This window comes from Salmo salar, chromosome ssa10, assembly GCF_905237065.1.
Source record: "Salmo salar chromosome ssa10, Ssal_v3.1, whole genome shotgun sequence".
Classification (NCBI taxonomy): domain Eukaryota; kingdom Metazoa; phylum Chordata; class Actinopteri; order Salmoniformes; family Salmonidae; genus Salmo; species Salmo salar.
In genome coordinates this window covers 72,267,340-72,277,592 of record NC_059451.1, presented here as the reverse complement: position 1 = coordinate 72,277,592, position 10,253 = coordinate 72,267,340, and the positions used below count along the sequence as shown (strand labels likewise).

The following is a 10,253-nucleotide window of genomic DNA, read 5'->3' as shown; positions in this document are numbered from 1 at the left end:
AGAATCAGGGTTCTCTCTATCGATGTTTTCCTTTTTAAGTGCTTTCTCAAGTCTAGGTCCAAGATTTAAATCCAGTGTTAATTGGAAGATAACATTTTTGGACATCTGCCTTTTTTTGATTCCTTGTTCTATTTTTTGTTGTTAAAAATAAGTATTTTTGGAACAGTAACATTATCATACTAAATATAAAAGTATTTGTTTGTGAGGGAAGCATTGGAAGATGCTTTGACCGTAAATGTTTTAGGGCCAATGGGTTTAATACTTTTTCCACACTGAGTTCAATTCAGTTGAAGTGCCTTGCTCATCTGGGCGAATGGCCAATGTTTGAACCAGCTTCTCCAGCTTCTCGTATTGTTTAGTGTGTTTTCCCTTTCTACTCTTAAGGGTTCCTCCCAAGGCTCTGCCATCTGGCCCATTCATGCTCTCTTTCACTAACAATAAGCTATTAATAACCAACACATCTGTGTGATGTCAGCCTCCGAGAGTAGATGGGTCCGACGGCCAAGACTTATCACTTTTGCTTTTCTTTCTAAATTTACAGTCACTCCTCAGGGGGCCTCGTATAGAGTGTGTGTGTTTGTGTGCTCGTTATGTTCACAAGCGATAAGCCACTGCGTTGAATAATTCCTATGACACCTCTATTCAAAAGAATATGTTTCAATTTGAATTTTTCAAGTTCAATGGACTGTTAATTTTACTTTACAAACCAAAGGATAGAATTACAGGGGATATTTCTTCACTTGTTTTTAGGGCTGATACTGTACACTAGAGAGCCAAACTAACCTGTACTGGGCTGGGTCGGTTACTCATCCACCATAGTTGCAGGAACTCAAAAGGACAATGTGGAAAGAAAAGTTCAGAGCCAGCAGTTTGGTTTGGGTTGGTTTTAAATGTGAAAAGGGAAGGCTACAACTGCAACCCATTCTGTGAGTTGGCTGGTGGGGCTAAAACCAATGTTTACTGTTCGCCTGTCTGTGTACTGTGCTTGACCGAGTTATTCTCTCAGTCCACGGTTTTCTCTTTTTTTTGTCATGTTAGTTTCCAGTTTCCTGCTCTCCTGGATCGCACCAGTTTTCTTAATGATAATTCTTGTTTCCAGATGCACATGAACATCATGACAGTAACGCTAATGCGTTAGTAACAAGCACGGCGAATTAACTTGTACGTTCTAAATGCCACCATATTCCCTATATTGTTTACTACTTTTGACCATGGCCCATAGGGTAGTGCATTATATAGTGTGACATTTGGGCCACAAACTTGTACTTCACTGTACCTGGCTGTCTAAGCAGCAGAGAAGCGTTCTCTGTAAGAATGTGTGCTACACAGGAGTGTCTCCTCCAACAAGTCATTAGTGTGGCTTCATGGCTGTAATAAAAAATGGAACAGGTTTACAAGAGCGGATTAGGAGAGCGCAGTGTTTCGCAGTGACCCTGTTTCAAGAGGTGACATTATAGAAGACTGTAGTACCCCCCACTGTCTGACCCCCCCGCCCACACACACACACACACACAGATAGATAGATAGATAGATAGATAGATAGATAGATAGATAGATAGATAGATAGATAGATAGATAGATAGATAGATATAGATAGATTGAATTAGAAAAGTATACTGTGGCCTGGGTGGTCTAGCGGTTAATGCAGGGTTTCCCAAACTCGGTCCTCGGGATCCCAGGGGGTTTTTGCCCTAGCACTACACAGCTGATTCAAATAATCAAATAGAGCTGTGTAGTGCTAGGGCAAAAAACAAAACGTGCACCCCTTGGGGTCCCGAGGACCGAGTTTGGAAAACGGTGGGTTAGTGCCACCACCTACAGCCAGTATCGTCGTGGTTTAGAATCCGGCCCACTGCCTTCGTGACACACTCTCCGTCTATTTCTCCTCTGTCCAATAAAAAACAAACCCTAAAAATCTATGTAAAAAATGTAATCTTCCATCCTGTGACACTTCATCCATAGAAACATTAATAATTGAATGCAGGCTTCATACACATCACATCTAGAAAAATACATTTATTTTTGTGCACGGATCAAAGGGTATTCTGGGCATGGATGCAAGTGCACATAAATTACAAAGGTTAAGGGTTAAATGATAAAGGTGGACGGGAAGAGCGGTAGGCTCCTATATTGCTTTTACAGTACAGAGGAACAGTTGAGGAGAACAGAGGGCGATGGAAAACCTAAGCCAGGGTCATATTAAGAAGGTATGAAACCATTTTGAAACAGATTGAGCTATCACCTGGGGGTGTATTCATTACTGCACAACGTAGCAAACTGCTGCAAAACGTTTGGCAATGGAAAAACAGTTACCAATGAAAACAAGAGTTTCTATTGGACACATTTAGTTAGATCTTTCCCGTTTGGTTCCTGGTGAATACACACCTGAAGTATTCGAGCAGAACTTGTCCTTCATTCCATGGTGACACTAGGGATCACTGCACCTGAACTCCCTCATTATGCGCTTTTCGTCCAAACACTTACGTCAAATGTCATAGGTTCCATGCATGTCAAATGGGTCAGTGACACAAAGCAGTGTAATTGTGAAACAAAGAATAAATAGCACAAAAATCACAAGTCCAAAACACTATGTTACAATTACTATTGGCATGGCTGTTCTCTTGGGAATTGAACTTATAATGCAGAAGGAAAGAAAACAGAAATGATCTACATTTTGCAATTGGGGCAGGCTCTTCAATTCACTCGAGCAAATCTATGAAACGAGCTTTAGATTGAGAGAAACTCAGCATGAATGTTACAGAGATTTCCTTTGAAAGGTATAAACAATGGAAACTACTTTTTCCATTTTACATGTACTGTACATGAATGAACATTACAAACACCAATCTTTTTTGGAACAAACATTTTGACCCATGTATTCTTCCAATAGCCTGTGATAAAATAAATCCTAAAGTTATCGAGCTAACATATTAACAATCATATATATCTCTTGAATTTTTGGTTAATTTAGCTCAGCTTGAATATGCGTTTTTGATTGTTGATTAATATATACTATGCCAATTTCAAGTGTATATTTCTCAAAAATATGGATTTCAGTTAGCTAGCTGGTTAACTCAATGATCCTGCTTTCTGGAACCTCCCCAATGTGCTACTTAATATATACACAGTCATTGTTGATGAAGACCTCAATTGATCACAGATTCACACCACATATGACGAACACATTTGTATTGCTATAAGTTGTGCCATTATAATAGCCACTCTAAATACAGTAATATATGTGAAAAATATGTGAAAATACTGAAGAGTGGGGTTGTCAGCTTATATAAGTCATAGGTAAAGATGTGTTTGGGATATAAACAGTATACAATACATGTGTGTGAGTGCAAGTGTGTGTGTGTGTATATGTGAGATTGTGTGTGAGACTGTACGTGTGTGCTTTTGTTTAGCTTTTGTGTGTGTATATATGTACACCCCCCACCCCCCCTCCCTCACACACACACACACACACACACACACACACACACACACACACACACACACACACACACACACACACACACACACACACACACACACACACACACACACACACACAAACAAACAATCCCTCCCATCCTCCAACACAACAAGCTCAGGTGAAGAAGTCTTTGGAGATGGCCTCCACGAAGTTTGGCGCTGACATGAGGATGCCGATTGTGCAGAGGATGGTGAACACAGAGAACGCCATCAGGCACAGCCGGTCAATCACAGATGCCGCAAACTTCCACTCGTTGCACAGCGACTCGTCCTCGTCCTGGCCCCGGAAGCGCTTGGCGATGTAGCGCACCTCCTCTAGGATCTTGGACATGTCGGAGTCCACGGGGCTCGCCACCCCCACCCCGGTGCTGCCTGCCACGTTGCCCAAGTTGGGCAACCCGGCCCCGGGTAGCAGCACCTCCTCGTCCCCTGCCCCCATCAGCCTGGAGCAGATGACGCCTGAGTCGGGGGTGGTGGTGTAGTGCATGCCCTCCATGCCCCGGAAGCCGATGTAGAGCATGTTGCCATTGGTGGGCTGGAGGGTCCCCTGGCTCATACTGAGCTCCACACTGGAGAGGCTGTTGCGCGGATGCTTGTTGTGGCAGGCCAGACGCACACGCTCCTCGCCGGGCCGCTTCATACGTAGGAACCAGGCGCACCAGTTCAGGAGCACCACGCGTGTCTTTGTGGGGATGAGTGAGAGAGTGAGAGAGAGAGAAAGTGTGTGTGTGTATGCGTGTCAGTGTTTGTGTGTTTATGTACACCAGCGGGAGGAGAGACAAGAATAGAATATCAACGCCAGAGGAGAGAAACATGAACAGGAGATGATCACTATGCAAGCATTGTGCATTAGCTCCCAATTCTACCACAGACGCTGACAATTTTAACATGGCTTTTCACTCTGATTATGTTCTCTTAGTATACTGTAGCTATACATGTTTTAGAGAAAAAAATATCAGTTTACAATATTTTTCAAATCATATTGATTTAATTTCCTATCTGCTCCATAAAATACAGTTGAAATCGGACGTTTATATACACCTTAGCCAAATACATTTAAACTCAGTTTTTCACAATTCCTGACATTTAATCCTAGTAAACATTCCCTGTCTTAGGTCAGTTAGGGTCACCACTTTATTTTAAGAATGTGAAATGTCAGAATAATAGTAGAGAGAATGATTTATTTTTCAGCTTTTATTTCTTCCATCACATTCCCAGTGGGTCAGAAGTTTACATACACTGAATTAGTATTTGATAGCAGTGCCTTTAAATTGTTTATCTTGGGTCAAACGTTACGGGTAGCCTTCCACAAGCTTCCCACAATACGTTGGGTGAATTTTGGCCCATTCCTCCTGACAGAGCTGGTGTAACTGAGTCAGGTTTGCAGGCCACCTTGCTCGCACACGCTTTTTCAGTTCTGCCCACAAATATTCTATAGGTTTGAGGTCAGGGCTTTGTGATGGCCACTCCAATACCTTGACTTTGTTATCCTTAAGCCATTTTGCCACAACTTTGGAAGTATGCTTGGGGTCATTGTCCATTTGGAAGACCCATTTGCGACCAAGCTGTAACTTTCTGACTGATGTCTTGAGATATTGCTTCAATATAGCCACATACTTTTCCTTCCTCATGAAGCCATCTATTTTGTGAAGTGCACCAGATCCTCCTGCAGCAAAGCACCCCCACAACATGATGCTGCCACCCCCGTCCTTCACGGTTTGGATGGTGTTCTTCAGCTTGCAAGCCTCCCCCTTTTTCCTCCAAACATAACGATGGCCATTATGGCCAAACAGTTCTATTTTTGTTTCATCAGACCAGAGGACATTTCTACAAAAAGTACAATCTTAGTCCCCATGTGCAGTTGCAAACCGTAGTCTGGCTTTTTTATGTGGTTTTGGAGCAGTGGCTTCTTCCTTGAGGAGCGGCCTTTCAGGTTATTTCGATATACGACTCATTTTACTGTGGATATAGATACTTTTGTATCTGTTTCCTCCAGCATCTTCACAAGGTCCTTTGCTGTTGTTCTGGGATTGATTTGCACTTTTCACACCAAAGTATGTTCATCTGTAGGATGAACAGAACACGCTCCTTCGTGAGCGGTATGAAGGCTGCATGGTCCCATGGTGTTTATACTTGTATACTATTGTTTGTACAGTTGAACGTGCTATCTTCAGGCGTTTGGAAATTGCTCCCAAGGATGAACCAGACTTGTGGAGGTCTGATACTGATAGAGTGAATTATAAGTGAAATAATCTGTCTGTAAACAATTGTTGGAAAAATGACTTGTGTCATGCACAAAGTAGATGTCCTAACCGAATTTGTGGAGTGGTTTGAAAAACAAGTTTTAATGACTCCAACCTAAGTGTATGTAAACTTCCGAATTCAACTGTATATAAGTTTTATTCCGTAATGAGCCAGATTACTATGTCAAGCACAAGTTCGGATCACAGAAAACATATGACAACACACATACTGTACACACACAGTACATAATAAATGAGCATTCCTACTCTAGAAAAAGTGTTGGAATAACCTCTGGTAACCTGTCGATATAATGGCTTACATCTTGTTATTAGCATGTATGAACCTTTATCATGTCTAATAAGGCTTATAATTGCATCATCCACATTTTTTGCAGTTTCCAAAGTTCTGTGCCCTCTCCACTCACTTCCATCTGCCCTTCAAGCCTGGTCAGCAGTCTCTCCTCCCCTCCCCTCTTTTTTCAAACCACATTGGCATTCCTCTCACGCCAATGCTCAAATTGCCCACTAACCCTGACTAACACACACACCTCAGAGCAAGGAGCAGTCGCTGATCCGCTGATGTAGAACTCTTAACCTTCAGGTCCAATTCTACCTTAATGGAATGTCAGCATTCGGAATTCCGAGTGTATCCGGTGCTCCGAGTGAATGCAAAACGCGGGAATGGAAAGACGGACACAGACTCACCCACTTTGGCATTTTGGCTCCGTCCGGGTCATGATGGTGGTACTGGAGGACCAGGACGGTGGCGATGACGGACAGGCCCACGATGACCATGGTGGTGGCAAAGTACTGGGCTGGAATAGAGATAGAGAGAGAGAGAGGCACGGCATAACTCTGAGGAATCATAGACGATTATATACTATGGCTGGAGACCAAGGGCACATTGAGTTAATATATGCCACAGAGCAGATGCTTTAATCCAAAGCGACTTACAGTACAGTGAGTGCATACATAGTATGTGTATGTGATCCCTTTGGGAATTGGACTCGCAACCCTGGCATTACTTGTGCCATGCCGTTACCAACTGAGCCACACAACAGGAGGTTTACGCTCTTGCATACCGATGTGTGCCCCGAAAAAGAGCCTCTCAGAGATGAGCATCTGAACCGTGCCTGGTGTTCAGTCGGTCGCAATGTTCTAGAATGTTGAAGATAGAAATGTAGCTAATAAAGGATGTCGGCAGAAAATACAACATTTCTATCTCGAATCTCTCTGAACGCTACGGCAAGCTGCAGGGCCGACTTGCCCTATACGTAGACTATGCAACACAGGGTGCAATTTCAAAATTTGGTAGTGCAAATGTTCCTCAAATATGTCAGTCAATGACAGACATAGTATGATATGGTTAGAGCCAGCCCTGGCAAGCTGAATATTTTCTTCAAGGCAGAGACCAAATGGGCCATCATATCATGTTAGGGGGGATCTGGCCTCTCTTTATTGGATAGCTTGAAGATGCTGTGGAAATAATTGGGTGGCATGCAGGGAAATAGCTGAGATGAGGATATCAATATGTTTAAGAACATAAATATCTGCCATTGGTAAAAATATGACAGTCATTGGGCTTGAACTGCAGATTCATTAGCGGAAAAGATTACACACGCACATCCATTGATTTGAGCATTGCTCAATATCAATATATATATATGTTAATCAAATTATAAAAATAGACTGCAGTCTATGCTAACTGCAAACTATACTCCCATGCAGCACTGCAATCAACGCCAAGTCTCTATTTTTTCATTTGCTTGCCAGACTGAGTGCCTGCCACTTGAGCGCGGAGGTCTCAGATGCTAAGTAGTCAGGGTTGTTCTATTCATTAGGGCACAGCGTAGTAAAACGTTTTGCAACGGATAACAAAAACTATCATTTATTAATGACCAAGTTCAGGTAGTCCCTCACTGTTTCAGTATGTCTTCCCTCCATTTGGTGCTTATAAATACACCCCAGGTTTCATGGGTGAGTGATCGCACTTATATCTCATCAGTCCAACCGATTAATGGCCTACAATATACTGTAGCGTCACTGTATGTGACAAATGAACTTGGAGGTGCCACCCAGTTTCGCTTTAAAGGAGTGTGTGTCACCTTTTCTGCTTCATCAGATCTTTCTACCTCAGTCATTGAGGGCCGGTTCGTCTTACGAATGTGGTGACACAGAGGGGACAGATGGATAGATGAAATGAATGAATGGATGACTGGGAAGAACAGATGGCTGGAGAAACGGACAGATGAGAAAATGGATAGATGGAGTAGGGTGAGGATGAAGGTATCCCTGAGTACATACCTATGAGAGGAACAGAGTCGGAGGTGGCCGGCATGATCTCAGCTACCAAGAGCATGAAGACAGTTAGAGAGAGCAGCACAGTGATACCTGGAGAAAGGAAGAAAAAGAGGGAGAGACAGACAGACCGACCATTAGAAGACTGTACATCACCAGACATGCTGTTATCGTATCATAGTTATTATCAAGGTTATTATCAAGGTATCATAGTTATTATCAAGGTTATTATCAAGGTATCATAGTGCATGTTATCATAGTGACCATCATGTTATCACAGTGGTTATCATGTTATCAAAGTGATTATTGTGCTATCATCATGCTATCATAGTGATTATCAGGGTATCATAGTGAGTATCATGTTATCATCATGCCATCATAGTGCTTGTCTGTATTATAGCTATTATCATGTTATCATAGTCATTACTGTGGTTTTTGTAAAAGAGAGAGAAATGTTATTTTCAACCATTTTGCAACCAATGTACAAATTAGAAGAAGAGGGTAGCTCATTCATTAGAAGATAACTTAGAAAGGCTGAACGTAAATGGAAGGCCTGTAAACTTCAAGTGTTCTACGAGATAATGAAGGATCTGATGAGAAATTACTTGTTGTGGTTAAAGATGCAAGAGCAAATTACTTCTCTACCTTGATCTCCCGAAAATTCTGTTTAAGACAATTTATTTATTTAACTAGGCAAGTCAGTTAAGAACAAAGTCTTATTTGCAATGACGGCCTACCCCGGTCAAACTCGGACGACGATGGGCCAATTGTACGCCGCCTGATGGGACTCCCAATCACAGCTGGACGTGATACAGCCTGGATTCGAACCATGGACTGTAATGATGCCTCTTGCTTGAATTGCCCTGCCAATGCATTGTTGTTCTTCTCAGAACATGTTTTAAAATTATATTTCAACATTTGAGGTAGGCTATATAATCACACCGGTAATAAATCTGAGTGAGCATATATTGAAATAATTTGCTTTTTTTATTTTACTGGGCTGATGGAGGCTGCATCAAATGGTCAGTCTCAGTGAAGGGAGAGAGCAGCAGACTGAGGGTCTGCCTCTCAATGTCCCTCCGACTGATACTGACCAAAAAGGGACACCATCTTCCAGCTGATGGCGAAACTCGAGTCGCACTACATTATTTCTGCCTCACGCACAAATTCATGTTGTTAGTCCTATGACCAGAGAAAGTGAAATATTCCTCAATATTAAAAAAGACCCAAACCGCTAATAATAACAACGCAAGCCTATAGATACACTTTCCTACTCATTCATTACAGCTGCAGTGCTGGTTGTAGCTTGAGTGGAAGTTGGGAGCACACGCATTTTATGGCTTATAAAAGTGTTGAATACAAAGTGTTGACAGTGCTAGAGTAAAAACTTAAACATGAACTCACTCATAAAAACAGCAGCTCTTTGCTGTATTCGTTGACAGATTGTCTCTCTAGTCATGGTTTTCAAAGTTTCGAAATCTCACAGTCTCAACTTTGCTATAGATTTATTTTACGCCTGCTGCCTTATTGCAGACACGGTAATCAGACCCATCCGATTGGCAAGTGGTAGGCCTATAGTGTACTTGATTTGCTCCTCCCGGGCCCACTGGGAAAGAAGTTTGCATCTTCAGACATATGAAATGGTTCAAAATTGGAACACGCTGCCTACCCGGCACGTAGGGCAGCTGAATCGGGTGCAACTACCGCCAACAGCGTGTGACGAATAAGACTTATCCTTGGATTTTTTACTGAAATGTTTGGCGATCGACTAGGCATGCCTTGGAGATCAACCAGTTCATGATCGACCGGTTAGTGACCGCTGTTCTAGAGCTAGAGAAGCAAACCCCTTCAACCAACACTCTTAAAAATAAAGGTGCAAGTTGGAACCAAATAAGGTTATTGAGAGCGATGCCATAGGGGAACCATTTTAGGGTCTCTGAAAAAACAGAAATGTTTCAGCACTCTAGGCCCGGGATTGAATAGCCCCACTGTTGGGTTTTAAGCCTTTTTTGCATATTTTCCAGGGTATCATAGTGATTATCATGCCTTTTGATTGGATTTTAGTGTTACCAGTACCACCCATGACTGTGTTTGCTAGTGACAGAGATATGGCTATTGCATTCATTCATTTTCAGTCCTGTGGCCTTCACCATTAGATCCTATGTGAATATGTTATCATTAAAATTACATTCTTTAAGACAATACAATACATATTTCACAAGGGCTTACTTT

At 42.2% G+C, this 10,253-nt stretch overlaps 1 protein-coding gene across 1 annotated transcript in view; it reads right to left on the bottom strand.

Annotated features, from left to right (window-relative positions):
• Positions 1 to 3,523: 3,523 nt before the first annotated feature.
• LOC106560753 (neuronal acetylcholine receptor subunit alpha-7) overlaps positions 3,524 to 10,253 on the bottom strand; it is a 29,825-nt gene continuing 23,095 nt past the window's right edge. Inside the window, exons 8-10 of the mRNA XM_014123969.2 lie at positions 8,028 to 8,114; positions 6,429 to 6,538; positions 3,524 to 4,162 (exon numbers count right to left, since the gene is read on the bottom strand). Of these exons, the coding sequence (XP_013979444.1) occupies positions 3,596 to 4,162; positions 6,429 to 6,538; positions 8,028 to 8,114 (764 nt within the window). The 3' untranslated portion in view covers positions 3,524 to 3,595. The remainder of the gene's footprint in view (positions 4,163 to 6,428; positions 6,539 to 8,027; positions 8,115 to 10,253) is intronic.